General features: G+C 45.4%; 1 protein-coding gene across 1 annotated transcript; it reads right to left on the reverse strand.

Moving 5' to 3' along the window:
- Window positions 1-4,210: 4,210 nt before the first annotated feature.
- Window positions 4,211-12,452, reverse strand: BSND (barttin CLCNK type accessory subunit beta). The gene is made up of 4 exons (XM_084851643.1): window positions 12,276-12,452; window positions 10,084-10,154; window positions 7,123-7,377; window positions 4,211-4,643 (listed from the first exon to the last, which is right to left on the reverse strand). Exons 1-4 carry the CDS (start codon window positions 12,450-12,452, stop codon window positions 4,211-4,213), a joined length of 936 nt encoding a protein of 311 aa, XP_084707769.1.
- Window positions 12,453-19,365: the final 6,913 nt, after the last annotated feature.

Genomic DNA, 19,365 nt, shown 5'->3' on the forward strand with positions numbered 1-19,365 from the left:
ATTCTCACCCTCAGCAAGAGGCTCTTGAGATCCTCTTCGCTTTCTGCCATTAGGGTGGTATCGTCTGCATATCTGAGGTTATTGATAATTCTCCCGGCAATCTTAATTCCAACCTGTGATTCATCCAACCCGGTGTTTCTCATGATGTACTCTGCATATAAGTTAAATAAGCAGGGCGACAATATGCAGCCTTGTCATACTGCTTTCCCAATTTTGAACCAATCGGTTGTTCCATGTCTGGTTCTTACTGTTGCTTCTTGACCCTTGTACAGGTTTCTCAGGAGACAGGTAAGGTGGTCTGGTACTCCCATCTCTATTTTGTGCAGTTGTTGTTGTTGTTCAGTCGTTCAGTCGTGTCCGACTCTTCGTGACCCCAGGGACCATAGCACGCCAGGCCTTCCTGTCCGCCGCTCTCTCCCGGAGCGTGCGTATTCATTGCATCAGTGATGCTATCTAGCCATCTCATCCTCTGCCATCCCCTTCTCCTTTTGCCTTCAGTCTTTCCCAGCATCAGGGTCTTTTCCAGTGAGTTTTCTCTTCGCATTAGGTGGCCAAAATATTTGAGCTTCAGCTTCAGTATCTGTCCTTCCAATGAGCACTCAGGGTTGATTTCCTTTAGGATTGACTGATTTGACCTCCTTGCAGTCCAGGGGACTAGTAAGAGTCTTCTCCAGCACCACAGTTCGAAAGCATCAATTCTTCGGCGCTCAGCCTTCCTTATAGTCCAGCTCTCACAGCCATACATTACTACTGGGAAGTACATGATTCCAAATGCAAGTCAATTTCACTTTCTCTCAGTTCCTCTTTTTTCAACTCTACATTCACTTTGTCCCAAACTTTTGAGAATTATTTTAGTTCATATGAAAATGTATGGGCATTTTTGCGTGCATTTCTCTCATCACATGAATTTGGCCTAATATCCCTGTTTTTGCAAGCAATTTCCTTAATATAATGCATGTTTAGTGCTATTTTCAAGAATGTACCCATTTCTGTGTACACTATCCCCTAATATACACATCTTTGAACACATCTTTTCTGATTGGAGAACTCCACTGTAAAATTCGGCAAAGCATGGATTTTGAAGGATAACTGAGTTTTGGTTCGTGTATTGGTTCGAAAGTGCAAAAGTAGGTACATTCACATTAAAAAGTGAACTAAATGAATTTCTCGCCCATCCCTACTTGGAAGTAAGTCCCACTGAAATAAATGGGACATTTCCAAATAACATTTTACGACTGAGGCCCGAGCACAGCTTGTGAAAGCCTGATGCTCAGATGGCCTTGTTAAGAGGAGCGCATGCCAATCCATTTTGCCACACGTTGTCAATTTCAGGCAGCCAGTGTCCCAGGGCTGCCTGCGAGCTTGGCTTCGTCTCCATGCGGAAGAAGCAAACTGACAAGCCAAACAGTTGGCAGGCTTCTGCAGCCGACATAAATCACTCCAGATTTTCCACTGCAGCGAGCTGACCTCCAATGGCCAAGAGGCATGAATCGGAGCAGAAAGCAGGACCTCAAAAGCAAAGGTTCAAAGGGTACACCATCAGCCTTCTGTCTAGCTGCTGCTCACGAATGTCAGCTGGCTGCTCACTCGAGACCATGCCAGGCCACGAAGCACGAGCAGTCAGCTGTCTGGCCAACCCCATGGAAGTGCTTGTGAACCCTTAAGCATTTTTGCATGTTCAAAGAATATTAATGTGCCAGAATTGGGGAGATCTTGTAAAAGGCTTACACAGATCAGTGGTGTTGCTGTTGTTATGGAGGCAATTATGAAGAGTGGGTGGGGAGAGAACACATATATTGCAGGGCACACATACTGCTCCCCCGCGCACATGCAAGCATGAGCATGCGCCCCCCCCACACACACACACACAAGAGGTTCTTTTTCAGACAAAGCAGGAAACAAATTGACAGACTCTCCTTTTTCTTGCAGGATTAGAGGGAGAAGGAGTATCTCAATGTCCCTCTTGACATAACCCTTTGAAAAATAATAGAATTGTAGGCCTGGAGCTACAAAGCACATCAACAGCCATTGTCCCGCTCCTGAAGCAGGGTTCAGCACGATTCAAAATGTTCCCAGCAAATCAATCCATTTAAAATAAGGATGTAACCTACAATCACACCAGTGTACAGGTGGCAAAAAGGAAATGACAAGATGGATGAAGTTGCACACATGTTAATGGTTTCTGAAAGGCCAGAAGGACACTTAATAGAGTACCATTTTATACATTATCCTCCAAAAAAGCATCCATAGATGATGTTCAACTGAGTTGTGAATCCTCATTCCACACTTCTAGGTATCATGCTAAAGGGAAATTCATGACTCTGCTCCGTGGGAAGATGTATGTGTTCCCAACATAGGTACAACACTCACATCTCCCTGCAGGGAAAGTTCCTCCTTCATGTTGTTATCTTCATTCCACTTCTCCAAGCGGCGAGAAGTGCCAGGGCTTTAGCACATCCCCAGGTTTGGTTTCTTTTGGAAGGAGGTCGCTGGAGGCATGTCATAATATTTGAGTTTATTTACAAATATACAGGTTGAGCATAGGTGGAGGAACAGCTTATCTGGAGCCAGCAATCAGCCAGGAACCCCTCTAACAAAAGATTACCTAGACTCTAGGTTTGCCTTCCCCTAACCTAGGATCCTCCAGATGTGTTGGACTACAACTCCCAACATCCCATTGGCCATGCTGGCTGGGGATTATGGGAGTTCTAGTCAAAAATCCATCTGCAGGGTCCCAGGTTAGGGAAAGCTGCTCTATGTAATCCTTTGGTAGAGTGGTTATTAAGGGAATCTCCAGCAGTACTTCCGGCTCCATTAAACTTCTCCTGTCCAAATCCCCCAGTCTTACAGTAATATGATATCCAGGAGTTGTGGCAGCAAGGAAAGCATCCCTTAAATAAACAAGCTGTGGAGAAAGGGGGGGGGAAGCTCTTCAAGAGCCATCTGTTAATTAGGTGGGGGGGCCCTCATGTTTGCAGCTGGTTGATTTCATCCCCCTCTTTAATGCAGCTTGAATCTTCTCACCAAAGGAGAGGAGGCGGGAGCCATCACTCCTGTCAAACCTCAGCATACTCTGGTAGCTTTCAAAGAAGAAAAGATGGTGATCCTGCTTTGCCCAACAACAACAGAAATGGCATGGAGTGGAGTATGTTTATGACTACAAGGCAGGGATGGGGAACCTCAGGCTCAGAGGCCAAATCCTGTCAGATGGCCATTCTCCCTTCCCCTGGCCTCTCCCCCTTTCCCCCAGCCAACATTTATTTCGTGGTTTCCTGGCTTTTGTGCAGTTTTTCTCTATCCTAAAAGGTTGAAATGCCTCTCCTAGGGCTCAGTTACTGGCAGTAAGGGCTTTAAGCTAGTATGTGCTGGCTTTTTTGTTTTTGGACCCACCCTTTTTGCCTTTGGCCCTGCCACCACCGCAATGCATTCCCCCCCCCCGCCGAGCTTCTCCAAAACTGAATTCAGCCCTTGAACTGAAAGATATTCTGCATGTTCTGCACCCCCTCTATAAGGCCTGCACAACTTGCAACCCACCAAGCCAAAAGCAGCCTATCAGCAATGTACTCTCAGCTGTTAGGTGCTGGACAGCTTCCCCCACCCTCCCATTTTTGCAGTCCCAGAAGGCATTAAAAACAGGGGGGTTATTGAGCTCCTGTGGGTAATGGATTGGGTTTGGCTTGATGAGTCACAGGTCAGACAGGCTTGGTGGTATACATACTGTATGCATATTTTATTCCATGATATATATGATAGATTAGATAGATCAATAGGATGGATGGATGGATGGATGGATGGATGGATGGATGGGACAAACAGACACTCACTCCAGAAGAGGATACAAATTTCCTTAAACTGTATTGTGTGTCTTTGGAATAAATCTTATTCAATAAGACAAACATTCACACACAACCATACAATCCAGTTTCCTCTTGGATTGTGAATAGATGCATCCACCTCTTATTTCTCTTATTCTTCTGCTTTGGTTGTATTCCTTATTCTTCTCAGACATTGACGCTCCCTTCAAGTCCCCAGAGAACAGGACAACATGACCACTGCTTGGGCATCCCTTTTCTCTCACCTCCTGGAGTTTAAAAATGAGGCTCAGGTGTTGTTGACTTGATGGTTGAGCCCCCTTCCCCTACTCTTCAGTTGCCTTGGATATGGACCCACATGAGAATTTTGGGTCTTTTACTTAACCCATTCCTCATTTTTACTCCTTAGTCTTTTGGTTGGAGACAGCATCAGCTGGTGTGAGGATGTCTCCTGGCCCCTCTTTTATCCCATAGTACATATCATCATCTTCCACGTTCTGTATGGCTCTGTGTTCCAATGCCCCAGCTCCTGCCATAGATAAGGTACCATCTCCTATGGTAGAAGGAACAGAGCAATGGCTTTGGACTGGGGTCACTGTCTTTTCATTGCTCCGATCCTGACCTTCAACCATCAGAGAATCAATCAAGGCAAAATCTTCATAGCAAGGAAGTTTGAATCGGAGCTGACTTCCTGTTGAAGACACAGGATTTGGGTCATCCTTCCACCTCTGTAGAAATGGGCTGCTGGGAGTAGATTCTACTGAAGAAGTGTCCACTTCCTCTTGGAGAGAAGCTAATGGTGCCTGGCTTGGAACCCTTTTAGATTGGCTGAAATTAAAAAAAAAAAATTAAAACCTTTGAAGATTCATTGAAGGACATGGTTTCCAAAGCTGGTTATCAAGCTGTTTTGTGTTTCAGCTGAGAAGTTTACAGTAAATCAAGCTGGGTGGATGCTAGGCTTTCACCTGGACATTCTTGGTTCTAGTATGGCCATTTTTTATTTTTATTAATTTGGTTTCTAGGACTAGATTAATTATTGTTGACCACACCAGTCCAACACCACCATTTTGATTTGCCAGAAATGAGAGGTGATAGACTTTAACTAGAGGGCACAATAGCTATGGGTAATATTGGGTTTAAGCTGATGAAAAGCTAGAGCACTTCTTATATTTAGCTCAGCTGAAAGCCAAGGCAACTTTTTTGACATTTCACCTCTCCATCTTCTACTACAGGGGTGCAGAACCTCTTTCACCCTGAGGACCAAATTCCATTTCAGAGAAGCTTTCAGGGGCTGTATTGCAGTGGTGCATGGGGCCAGGGAAAATCTTTTAGAATGCAGGGCGGCCTGCACAAAAGCCAGGAAGTCACCAAATGACCGGTGGTTGGGGGAAAGGGGGTGGGGCCTTCTGAGGAACCCTGGAGGGCTAGACTGGGAACCCTGGAGGGCACCCAATTTACCAGCACCACTCCATGGTTTTGCTGTGCACCAACATCTCCAGCACCACCCACAATTTCTCTCATCAGTCTGCAATCTCTTTGCTATAAAGCCAGGGGAGATTTTCCATCCCGCAGGTTATTTTCAGTTAGGTGAGTCAGACCATTTTTTTTTAAAGTGTGGACAAACAGTTTTCCGCAATTGAGAAATCCCGCTATCGCTTGGGTGCCGAGCTGGTATCCAAAGAAATTAGTCAGTGTTGCTCGCAAAGTCAGTGCTTGCCTGCTTGCCTTTGAAACGAGTTGTGAGTGACTGGGAAGTCTCTTTGCGTCAATAAATGCACCCTCGACAAATGTGATTACTCTGGATTTGTATTTTTCCTCCAGGATATGATATCCTACCACAGCCTTCCCTAACCTGATGCCCTCCAGATATAACAACTCCCATGATGCTATACGATGTTGGCTAGGGATGATGGAATTGTAGTCCAACATATGTGTTGAGGGAAGCTGTCCCTGACTGGAGGAAGCTGCCTTACTATATTTCAGAGAATACATATCTAGGGTTTCAGTACCAAAGAGAAATATTTTGCATGTTTGTTTGTTTGTTTGTTTGTTTAAAAGAGTGACCAGCCAAAGCCTTGCATGCAACTTCTGGGCTCACTTGGGAGACATTTTTATTTCTGGCTGAAGCCAGGGAGAGACACAGAAATTGTTGGTGGTGGTGCTGCTGCTGTAACAAACGCTTAGGGAGCTGGGCAGGGTGAAATCAAATGCGCTTAAAGCTTGTGTCAGAAGAATCCAGTGACTGTATAGCACTAAAATGATAGGACCTTTTGTGCAGCATTAGAGAACTGCTGCAATCAAAGGTTTAGCTAGGTATTTCAAATCAGGATGGGAAATTTAGCTACCTTGTCCAGAGTCTTTCACAACTCATAAGAACATAAGAAGAGTCCTGCTGGATCAGACTGAAGGCCCATCTAGTCTAGCATTCTGTTCACACAGTGGCTGACCAGCTGCCCATGTGAAACCCACAAGCAGGACATGAGTGCAACAGCATCCTCCCGCCCATGTTCCCCAGGTGTACATAGGCATACCGCCTCTGATAGTGGAGGTAGCACATAGTGATCAAGCCTAGTAGCCATTGATAGCTTTATCCTCCATGAACTTGTTGAATTCCCCTTTAAATCCATCCAAATTGATGGCCATCACTACATCTTGTGGTAGCAAATTCCATAGTTTAACTCTGCACTGTGTGAGGAAGTACTTCCTTTTATCTGTCCTGAATCTCCCACCAATCAGCTTCATGGGGTGACCCCAGGTTCTAGAATGAAAGAGGGAGAAAAATGTCTCCCTATCCACATTCTCCACACCATGCATAATTTTGTACACCTCTATCGTGTCTCCCCTTACCCTCCTTTTTTCCAAGCTAAACAATCCCAGCTGTTGTAACCTTCTCTTGTAGGGGAGATGCTCCAGCCACCTGATCATTTTAGGCCCTTTTCTGCACTTTTTGCAGCTGTACAATATCATTTTTTAGGTGTGGTGACCAGAACTATTCCTATTCTAAAGGTTGTGATACCTACAGATATAGTGGATGAAATCAGAGATGGCCATTACATTTTACAGAGCCATGGCATTCTGAATGAAGGCCGCATTATCTGTCCAGCCAAAAAGAAGCAGACAGGCACTTACTTGGTGGTCTGGTGAACTGGCCCATTTTAATTGGTTGTTTATTTTCATCCCCATGGCTATCAATCTCTGGGAGTCTCCAGAGCACCTTAGAGACATAGCTGAGAGGTCAAATGACCATCCAGTGTTAGGCAGTGTACAATTTAAACCAACCCCATGACAAATCAGAAGAGCTACTCCCCAGTACAACCTTCTTGCTTCCTTCTGGGATCCTGGATCCTTGTAGGTACCTCCGTTGATCCCTGAATCCCAGTGGACCTCTGCTTTGGCCTGTACAGTTGGTTGGATACATCCTCCTGCTCCAACTGGCAGAACTGCGGCAGGTCGAACTCCCAAGCACTCTGTAGCACTTGCCCCCTTTACTTGGATCTGCTCATAAGATGGCAGGCTTTTCTCATAGACATCCGCTTCTTTCTGGCTGGTGTAAGGTGCCTGAGAACTGTGAAAATACAGGAGGAAGTGGGATACGATTTCACCAGGTTTTTTTTTTTAATCATCTTCCTTTTTATTTGCAAGGTGTGTGTGGGCGGGGGGGGGGGGCAAGGAATTTAGTTATTTGCTGATTCAGAAATCTGGGGAACTTCAGAGCACCTGGTACTTTTCTGGTCAATTTGACTTCAGTTTCAGTTTAAAAGCTTAATTACCTTGCAGTTTGTTTCTGGATTGGTGTTGGCAGAACTACTTTTGGTAACTTGCCCTCCATTCCCACCTGGCTGACTGGGGGAAAGTAACATACAGAACTCATAATTCTATACCCTTAGGGCGATCACTTACGTGTTGCCAGGAAAGAAGAAATGCATTTCTAAAAAAAAAAAAAATTTCAGAGGACACAGACTTGCATAACATTTCCGTACGCTAATGCATATGTACAGATGCAATTCAGGAATACTTACGATGATTTAAATAGAAATACAATACATCTCACCATAGTGGTGGAAAATCCATGGACCTGCTTAAGCTGCTGTCCAGGTGCTAACCGTTACAGATGGGCAGCTTTATGGACACTAATCTAGCTTCTTGGGGTTCTTTATCTTCAAAGTGGAACTTGGGCAGGGCAGCCCTTCAAACAGAGGGCTGTCTTCTGTAAAGTAGGACATATGCCGCTGAGCTATGCTCCCTCCCATCATGTGGAAGATGCTCCTCTGAGTTGAGTCCCTTCAGTTGAAAGAGAAGAGGAACAGTATGACCCAGTTCTCATGACATACTGGGCTCACTATGGGTTGCCTTCGATGAGCCATGGTCTATGTCAGGAACCATTCTGAACATGCAACCTGCAATTGGGGCAATCAGGGGGTTGTTGTGTCATGCAAACCCAGCCACCATGGGTTATTTGAGGGTTAAACAACCCTTACATAACCCTACTACAAACTCACTGGTTATGCGAGGGTTGTTTAACCCTCAAATAACCCACAGTGGCTGGGTTTGCACAACAAGGCAACCCCCCGATCATCCCAATCAAGGATTGCTTATTCAAAATGGTGCCCAGCATGCACCATGGCTCATCGGGGATTGAGCAACCCACAGTGAGCCCGGTGTGTCATTCCATGTGAACTGGGCCATTGAATTGGAGGTTGGAGCTAGGCCACTCACCAATATTTTGGAACTCAGAACAAGCCCTTCAATAGCAATCTTTCTCCTTTCTCAGCTGGAGTCCAAATATTTGCTAAAACCACACACTGTGTTGGGACTGAGAGAAGCACTAGACCACAGTAAAACCAAACTGAACTGTGATGTACCTCATCTAGAAGTTACATTACTAAGCATACAAAGACAGACTAGAGGCCTATAGCCTACAACTCAGCATGTCACTGGGTTTTATGACAACTTGCCTAACTCTTGCACTGTTCAGAGGCATCCATTTAAGAGAGATCTGATTGGGGTTGGGGGAAGGGACATTTGAGCAGGTAAATAGCTTTAGCTATTGAGCAGTATAGAAATGTAATAAATAAATAAATGAAATAGAAGCAGAAATGGCCAGGCCCATATACATCTCTGGGGCTGGGCTCACCGCAGTAAGCATCCAGGTCTTAAGTCAGAGAAAGTAGCTTTCTGGAGTTCATAAAAGAAGGCTTTTAGGCAGCAGGCTGGGCTCTTATCCCTGCTCAGTACTGAAAGCCACTGCTTTGAGAAAGGGGAGGCTTGGATATGCGTTGGGAGAATGGAGATGGAGAAGATGCTTTTTGACTATCATGATTTTGTCTCGATTGTCCAGTTGCAGGGGTGTAGTGGATCCAGAGCTCATGAGGTGGGAGTGCTGGGGCTTTCTGATTAGCAGGGATGATGGTGTCATCTACCACCTCCCTCAGGCTTCTCTGTTGCCTCTGAACTTAGCTGCCTGCAACCCACACAGTAGCTGGGGGGCAGAGGAATGGATCTTCCCAACAACAATATATTGTTGTGAGCTACCCCTGTTGCAATGCAAAGTATTTTGGGGTGGCTTGGTCTTGAATGGGAGGTTAAGACCCATTAGCTTTACAAAAGACCTGCTCCTGGTGGAGGTGAAAACTGCTAGAACTGGTTTGTTGTGATGTGTGAACTACATCAATAGCTGCATTCACATATAACATTAAGTCATGGTTTATGTTAAGCATAGTTTGTTGCTTTAGCCATGAATCATCTTGCAGATGAGCAGACAAACAGCTCTACTCACTGTTGAATTGTTTTCCCTAATTCTGGCTTGTTTCTCTCCCACCCATTTTGCCAGCCTTCAAAGCGGTTTCATTTTCAGGCTGCTGGTGCTGGGTGTCTCTGTCTGAGGGCAAACAGCAGCACAACAAGTCAGGCATAAGCCACAGTTCTGACTTCAGACTTCGTGACAAGCTATGGTTTAAACAAGACAGAGTTCGTAAGCTAACAAAAAAACATGGTTTCTATTTGTGGTTCATAGCTGGTCAACAGTCCGTAGTTTGTTTGCAAAGATGGGTTCAGACACAACAACAAAGTAGATTTCCACAAACCATGCCATGCCTTAGCATTATGTGAAAATACATTGTGTAATTCACTGCCCTCTGCCAGTGTTTCCAAACACTGACCTTGTCTCGCCTGAGGAACACAGTTTCTACTGTGTACTGGTTAGTGTTCTAATTAAAAAGAAGATTACAAACTGTTGAGTTGAAGCTTACAGGCTTGGTTTCCTTGGACATACCTGTTCTTCTCAGGAATCTCATTTTCAGTAGACAAAGCAGCAAGGTTCTTTACAACAGAAATAACTCTGACCTGGGGTAGAAAGTGGGGAAGTTAGGGAGATGGCTTCACTGAACAAAGAGGAGGGAACTGCCTATCTAGAGACATGATATAATGTGTGAATATGCACGTTAGCTACGGAATTTTACAACCTTTCATTTTAACGTGCAGGGTTGGCCTCACGGGTCAGCATTATTGGGCACCTGCTAAGGCCCATACTTCTGCAGGAGACCCACTGCAAGTCCTCAGAGGCTCCTGGACCTGCTGCACTTCTGGCTCACTGTTGCTGCCTGTGTACCTGTGTATGTAAGCAGTGGCAAGACTGGAGAGATAAAGCAGCATCCTCCAGTAGGGATGTATGGATTGTGTAAAATCTGCTCCGTCTGTGTTCTGTGAATTGTCAGACACCTTTTGTTCTGTCATCCGCTCACAGACAGATGTGCATTTATTTATTTTTTAGTGGTGCGGAAAAATATGCAAAGAATTCCATCAGAGGGTTCACAACAATTTACATAATTTACTTTAGTACGTAACATTTAGCTTATTGTCCCCCATTCCATTCAACTCTCCCCCGTGTATATTTACATGGTTTCTGAACAGAAACTTACATATTTTCCTATGAATAAATATGCGTACATTTCGGGAAAGTAAAAAAAAAAGATCCAGAAGTCCACGGACTCCACGTGGCCAGAGGAGGTCAGTCCGCAGTGGATTCTGCAGGTGGGATTCTTAGAAATCCGAGCTCATTTTAGTCTGTCTCGAATTTCTCCAGCATCCTTATCCTCCAGTCGCCTTGCATTCTCCCTTTCAACAGTTGTGTGGATTGGGTCCAGAGGGAGAGGGCAAATGAAGGGGCAGCAGTGGTTATGGTGAGGAGGAGTTCCCCACCACTGGCTGCTGTTTGCCCTGTTGTGGGGAATAACACAGGTACCTGTATTCTTCTCCACTCACCTTGTCCCCACAGAGCCAAGAGCAACTTGGTGGGAGCCATTTTGACTTGGAAAATGGCATGGTGGGAAAGGGTTAAGCACCATCTCTCTCACACACACACACACACACACACACACCACACACACACACACTGCATTTCATTGACAATGACAACGTACTGTGTCGTTTCAATCTCAGCAATAAAGTTCACTAAGGGAGCAATCCTATGGCTGCTAGACAGCAGCTAGACAGCCATAGGATATCTGGTTTTCCGGGAACCGACCTCAGAGCCTGCGCTCCGAAGTCAGTTCCTGGAGAACCGACCTTCCCCCCCTCCCCACACTGCCTTGCAGGCAGTGCAGAACAGCCCTGCACGCCGCACTCAGAAGGGGAGTGTGGAGCGGCCAAAACGAGGGGTTCCGGGGCAGGGAAAGCGGGAATGCCTGTACAACACATCCAATGTGTCGTACAGAAGCCTCCTCCCCTGCTCTGCCCTCCCACGGCTAGACAGGAAATGCAGGGCAGGAGAAGCGCAGAGGGAACGATCCCCTCTGTGCTTCTCCTGCCCTGCATTGGATAGACGGTCACCTCCGAGTTCGGAGGCAGCCACCTATCTGAATAGGATTGCGCCTTAAGTGGTCCATCCTGGGCAAAGATTCCCTCTCACCCTAACCCACCTGAGAGAGGATGTAAGGATCAAACACTGCTTTGACCTCTCCTGGAGGAAGGGCAAGATGGAAATGCAACACATATGGTATTTTTCTTATTTGTTTTGCTTTTACATTCAGGACTGCATCTTCGATCAAATTCTAGATTTTCAGGAGGAAGCCTTAACTCTAGTGGACGGGTCAAAGCCTCCCTACATTTATCTTTGCCCCCAAATGACTCTTGCCATAGTTTCCACTGCACTATGCACCACCACTGCTAACGTCTACCTTGGAATAGCATCATTATTCTTGTGGCAGCTGTAAGGAAATTGATATGTAAAGTTATTAATCCATTGAGCAGATACTAACACCAATGTCTGACTACTTTGTAAATAGATACATTTGCCTTCATACTTCTTGACAGGCTAATAAGCTCTGTAAAGAACTGGAAACACAATCTCTTCCATTCCTGCAGCCTCCAGGAGTCCAGAGATAGTCCTCAATAGCCTGACAATAACACACACACACACACACAGCCATTGTTGAAGGCACTTTAACAAACAAAATTGCTCCCTACCTTTGGGTAACACTGGCACATGCTCCAAACAATCCCCACGGCTATGATCAAGATCCCCAGGGTGCAGAAGGTGATGTAGATGTGAGGCTTCTCCACACTCATGATGAACATGCCAATTATCACCAGAAAGAATCCCAGGATGATGAGTCCATAGCGAAAGGTTTTATCTTCAGCCATCGGAATATACACACACCCCAGGCAAAGAAATAAATAAAAAAAAAAACCAAGCCAATTTCTGGGCAAACTAATTTGTGGAAGGAAGTTGCACTGGAAACTTGCCCAGGGGGTGGGGGGCAGAGTCCAAGACGGCTGGGCAGCCCTTCACCTGTCCCTGACCCACAAAGCAATCCTCACTCAGGTACACGGCGAAGAGCTGTTCCAGAGGCGGCAAAGGGACAATAGTCAGCTGCACCTTCGGAACGGTCCTGCCCAGGTCTGAGCCAGCCAGTTTTTAATGGGTTTGTAATGAATGCAAACAAGGTATTTAAATTCACACTCGAGTAACACTGCCCAGGGACGCTTTCAATAACCTTCCCCCTAGGCATAGGCAGTGCAAAAGCTGGGAATGCTTCATTGAGGGGGTGTGGATAGAGGAGGGAGGTCTTAGGTCCGGCCTAAAGGCAGAGCCCAGTTGCCAGGTTTCTTCAGAGGGTAGCCGGTGAATTGGGGAAACATACACAGCCAGTGAAGTATGATCTGCTTGACATTTCAGTCCTGTCCACAGGGAGGAGCCGTGGCACAGTGGTAAAGCACATGTTCCATCATGCACCAGGTCCCCGGTTCAATCCCCAGCATCTCCAGGTAGGGCTAGAAAAACTCCTGCCTGAAACCCTGGAGAGCTGCTGCCAGTCAGTGACTGACCTGGCAAGGCAGACTGACGCAGTATAAGGCAGCTTTCTGTGTTAGCCATGAGGGGACCATCCAGCTGTAAAAATGGGTTTCCTCTTTGTACTGTACCGTCCTGTCAAATGATGATATGGCCTTCATGGGGTGGGGTGGGGTGTAATCGTACTGATTTATTATTTATCATTTATATATATTTATAATATTTCTTAATTTCATTCAGAGGATTCCAGGGCGATATACAAACATGTGAATGACGGATAACGTTGGCAGGGCCTCCAGGCTTTGCAGAATGAAGATGGGTCTGAGAAAGAGAAGGGGGGGTGCCTTGATAAGATAAGTCATTTTAAATTGTGTCACTCCAATCAGTGACCACAGTGCCAACTCAGCAGCAAGGACCACGCTTTGCTTCTGCTTCAGTCAGTTCCCCAAATGCAGCTTCATTACTTTCACAGAAACAAATGCTTCTAACAGAGCTATATGGGAGAAGCTAAATATATAGCCCACTCTTTCCCAACTGGGTGCTCTCCAGACATGTAGGGTTGGGAAAGCCTGATATAGGAGAAGAGCATTTCACTATTAAATTATCATCATTGTTGCACCCTTCAAGCGTCGTTCCTGCAGTCATTCATGACAGATTCTTTTTAAAAAGCTTCAATCATTTAAGTAGCTATAATACTCTATTAAAACATGGTTATAAGGTGGAAGTTTTCCTCCATCTATCCAAAATATGTTTGTGTTTTAGGGAGGATTCCCACAGTCCTGTTTCAATGTTATTTTTATTTTATTTCTTAAGATTAATTAACCTAAGGATTTAATGCAATCATCCAGACCCTCTTTCCCAGCTGCCAGTCAAATAAGAAATTATTTTTATTTATTATTGTTTAATGCTCCACCCAGGTGAATGGGTTTGAATGAGGGAGCAAGAATTAACACATTCATACATCTCCCAGCTTGCTTGGGTTCTGGCCCTTTCTCCTCAGGTAGTAAATAATATTTCCAGTGTTTTCTTATTCTTGTATCCCCCCACCCCACCCCAATCCTTAAAACTCTTTCAGATTTAGAAGCAAAAGGTTTGGGGGTAGGTTGCCATCTAGTGGGTCTTTCACACAGCTACACCAGCAAAGGTACTGCTTGGTGCAGGAGAGAACCGATCTAACGGAACCGTAAGTCGCAAACTTTCAGAAATAGAAGTTGTTCATAAATGAATATGTTGATAATTCTAATTGTTCTCTCCCAAATCTGCCTCCTTCTCATTTTCCCCAGTTTTTCAAGTTCACATGCACCCCTCTGTTCGATTAGCAACCTTCAGTTATAGAAAACCATCACCTGACTTGGTCGAACCGTATCTTTGTGGTTCATGTTGAGGAGGCTTTCGCTGTAATTACTATCCCCCAATGAAATTGTAACTTATTTAGTTATTTATTACATTTCTAATCCACCCAATAACTAATGTTCTCTGGGCAAATTAAAACAGTTAAAAAACTAAAATGCCATATAACAAGGAAAAATATCCCTTCTCTAATAGTGCAAAGTTATGCATTTCTCCTCAGAGGTAAGTCCCATTGCGTTTAGTGGGACTTACTCCCAAGTAAGTGCATATAGGATTGTCGCCTAACAGCACAATCCTATGCATATTTACACAGAAAAAAGTCCTACAAATACTAGTATTCCCCAGCCATGGAGTAAATCTTGAGAGACAGTCACATTAGTGATGCCACCAAATTTCGTAATTACTTGCCTCATTGGTCAAAGCTTGTGCATTCATAATGTTCACTTTTGTAGCAAGCCTGGGTCACTGTCTTACAAATTTGTTATTAATTTCAGAATCATTTGCGAGCTTTGGAGCACTGCTGCATCTAAGCTACAGTATTTCTGCATATGCACCGAGTCTGTTGGTTTCTTTCAGGGAAAAATGTGATTATGTCACTTTAATGCTTTAGGGAAAGATTGGCATTTGAATTTCAAAGAAACAGCCACGTAGGTTGTATACACCTCCCTATACCAATCCACATATCTCTCCTCCATATACCGATGAGCAACAGTGAGTAAACATTATGTAGGAAGGTCACATGGAAACAACCAGTCAGGATGGTGGTTCATAACATGGTGACGCATGACGTCATGATGTATTACACGATTCCAAACTACAGCTCCCAAGATGCAGTGTGATATTGAGCATGCACAAAACCTCTGTATACACAGAACGAGAGCTCAAATTAAAAGAGAACTCTCATCTAAGATTACATGGCTGAATTTGCTACTTTCCAAGGAAATAATGAATCCATTTGGGTTGGTTTGCCCATTACTGGTCACAGTGCATGTGTTAATTGGCTTACCTAGTGCCAGGATGTTTGTTGTTAGCAACAGCTGCACTGTAAATGACCACTATTAATAATGTGATTGTCACCATCAGTAGTTTCTGCATTGAATTTCCTTCTGACCTGTTTACGGTCCTTCACCACCTCCATCACCATATGTACTGTATAAAAACCTGAAACTCCCCATAATATTCCATGCATCTGATGACGTGGGCTATAGGCCATGAAAGCTTATGCCAGAATACATGTGTTTGTTTTTAAGGTGCCACAAGGCTCTTTGTTGTTTTAGGGTGCAATCCTATGAAGATAGTCACCAGCCTCCAAACTCAGAGGCTGGTGGCAATCCTATGCAGGGTGGCTGGAGCACAAGGGGATCCTCTCCTCCATGCTCCAGCTGCCTTGCATTTTTGGCTAGACGAGCAATTTCATGCATCTAGCTGGGGACACCAGAGTGGGAGGGGAGAGGCTGCACAGTGCATGAAGCCTCGTAAAAAGGCTTCCGCAGTCTCCTCCCCTCCCGTGGAACTGCTCCCTTTTCACCCTCTCCATGTTCTGTTTACGAGCACGGCTAAGCAGCCAGTGCAGAGAGAACTGCACCGGATACAAGGGGGCAGGGGAGGAGGCAAGAAACACAGTTTCTGGGAACTGAACTTGGAGCCCTGGCTCTGAGCTTGGTTCCCGGAAACCGAAAAATCCAATGGCCCTCTAGACAGTATCTAGTGACCATAGGATTGCTCTCCCTGTCAACAAATACATGAATCTTGCTCCAGTACCCATTAGAGCCCAGGCAGCCATTAAGAGCCATCGACTTGGATCCAGATTGATCATTCTGCATACAGGAAGACTCCCTCTGTTCATGGAAGCACTAGAATCCAGTGGAGACTCCCCACTAGAGGAAGGGGGTGGGGAGGTGATCTTCGCCAATTCCCCCTTCTCCTCTGCAGCCCCCTGCATGGCTTCTCATGCTGCTCTGGCAGCACAGGGGAAAGGGGGCATCCTGAAGAAGGCCTCCGGGTTCCCTTCCTCCAGGGCAAGCAGAGCGCTGCTAAGCACTACTCTGGATCCAGCCCAGTGACACTACTTGCATCTTTTAGAATACAGATACTTAATACAGATACTCAAGAGGAGTTGGAGATCCCTTGTTGGGACAGAAGAGGGAAGCCGCTGGAGTCAGTGGTGGTGAGCTGATGTGTGAACTGACATAACTTCCCCATAGTTTTTGAACTATGATGCACACAATCCTCTAATCTCTGAACTGTGATTTAGCATGAATTAACGTTATTTCCCATAACCACTGAAGTGTGGAGAAATTAGAGAGGATCCAGCTACTTCAGAATCCACCAGCCTCTGAAATCTACAACACTTATCAGGAAGTGGCCACATAAGAACACAGGAGATGGGCCAAAGGCCCATCTGTCCCAGCATCCTGTTTCCCACAGTAGCCAACCAGATGCCTCTGCAAGCGTGCAAGCAGGGCATGAAACCAGTGGCCCTTTCCCACTGTTGCTTCTCAGCATCTGGGATGCAGTGTGGCATATTCCCACTGCAAATGGAGGTTCCATGTAGCCACAGAAGGGTGGAGTCCTCCATCCAAGAATCCTAGTACATTTGTACTACAGCAGCTTTCCCTAACCTGGTGCTCTCCAGATGTGTTGGAATGCAATTCCCAATATGCTGACTAGGGATGCTGGAAGTTGTAGTCCAACACATCTGGAGGACACTGGCTGGGGAAGGCTGCATTATCGCTTCAGGGGCCGTATATACAATATCCATCCTGTCTCTGGAGCTGCAGCTCTTTCCAGTCACAAGGACTTGGAACACAGGAAGGCTGAGACAAGCTGATGTGCTTAAAATTAAGATGCCCATTTCATATCATTCTATTCCAAATTATTAGGTTGTGAACACCATCTAATATACCCCAAGAATGGTAGGGGGAGCAGTGCAAAGAGAAATCCCCTTGTTATCTCCAACCACAGATGGGAGATAACAAGGGACTCCTCTCCCCACTTCCTCCCCAAGTCCCCATAGCGTCCAGGGTTGGGGAGAGGGCATGGATGGGGGGGACCCAGAGAGGAATCCCACATCTCCACAGATTGGATTGGGAACCTCTGTGGGCCCCTGATATAACGGGGGCTTCATACAAGCAAGCAAGCAAACAAAAAAATTCACTTGGCTAAGATGATAATCAAGTTGTTAATATTCTGAAAAGAGAAATACAGTTAACTCTTCAAGTGGGCGGTAGGTGACTGTCAATAATGGCAGTCATTGCCTTTGAATTTCTTCTTCAAATTGTTTTGATCTGCTTACCGCTTTTGTATTTGGAAATTATTCTTGTATATTTGTACTGCTTTTCTGTGTCAAAGTATTATATGCATGGGGAAAAAAAAAACACCCCAATCCCTTCAGATGTATGGGGGAAGGACCCAACATATGAAAAAATGCAGGCTTTGGCATGCTCCAGGCTATGCAAATTCATCCTAAACTTATTCTAAACTTTGAGTCACTTTAAGGGCTAAGGGATGAAAGTCATTGTCTTTTGTTTCATGCAAGTTGAATCCTCTATTTTAAAAGCAAGCAAAGTCTTATCTAAGCAGGCTGTTGAACTTCTGCTTCCCAAAAATGTGTGTAATCCAGTACAATGGAATGCAGGAAATTCGTGATGAACCCAGTAGTTGGTTGCAGGCAGCTGGAATGCATGCCCCACCCAGGGAGGAGGGATCTTCCTTAACAATGTGTGCAGTCACTCTTTGCACAAATCAAGACTTGCTCCTCCTGTAATTATTCTCCATCTGAACTGGGTGTTCCCACCCCACAATTTGCACTGAGAATGGCTATTCCATATTCCTTTGCAGTACACAAGCACAGAGGATGTTGCCTTCAGTAAAGATGGTCTGGGGCAGGGCTGGGAGACTCAGGCCTACGGCCAAATCTGGCCCTTCTGGAATCCCAGTCAAACCCCGTATGGCCATGCCTCTTCCCCTGGTCCCAGACCCTTCTATCCAACCACCAATCATTTGGTAGTTTCCCAGCCTTTGTTCAGCTCTCCCCGCTTCTCAAAGATTGGAATGCCCCCCCGCCAAGCCTTAGTTAGTGGGAGTAAGCGCTTGCAGCTACAATATGCTGACATTTGTGGTATTTTGGTCCATCCCTTTTGCCTTCATCCGGCCTCCTTTGCCAATAGCTCCACCCACCACTGGAATGCAGCCCTCAAGAACCTCTCTGAAACTGAATTCAGCTCACGGGCTGAAAGAGGTTCCCCACCCCTGGTCTAGGGTTAAGGATAAGGGTTAAGGAGCATTTGATGGATGGCCTATGGCAGGGGTAGGCAACCTGGGACCCCCCAAACATTTTGGACTACAACTCCCATCATTCCCAGCCAGCATGGCCAATGGCCAGGGACTATGGGAGTTGTAGTCCAAAATGTCTGGATGGCACAGGGTTGCCTACCCCAGTCTACCTCTATGATAAGGATGGACTAATCCAGCCTGGTGACCTCAAGATGTGTTGGGACTACAAGCTTTGGCCATGCTGGCTGCAGATGATGAAAGTTTTAATCCAACACATCTTCAGGCCACCAAGTTGGGGAAAGCTGGGCTAGACAGCTATTTTCAGTCAAGGTAGAAATGGGTAAAAATTCTCTGCTTCCCTGAACTATTCACACCGTCCCTTTAAAGCTGTTTCCTCACAGAGATTCACAAACCCCATAAAATCTTCATAATATAATTGTGTCAGATGTAACTATAGAATTACAGATCCTAAAGTGTTAGGAGAGCTTTCCACAGTAATTGCAACAATAAATCCTCCATAGGTGTTGTGGCAAATGTATCCATGCAAGGGTTATGTGGAACCCCCTGAGAAATGTCATAGTCATATTTAAGTGCTTTTGCTTCTTTTGAAATTATCACTGGCAAAACTCTAGATTTTCT

The sequence above is a fragment of the Heloderma suspectum genome, chromosome 4 (genome assembly GCF_057233095.1).
Source record: "Heloderma suspectum isolate Gila_16-S chromosome 4, 16-S_ref, whole genome shotgun sequence".
Lineage (NCBI taxonomy): Eukaryota > Metazoa > Chordata > Lepidosauria > Squamata > Helodermatidae > Heloderma > Heloderma suspectum.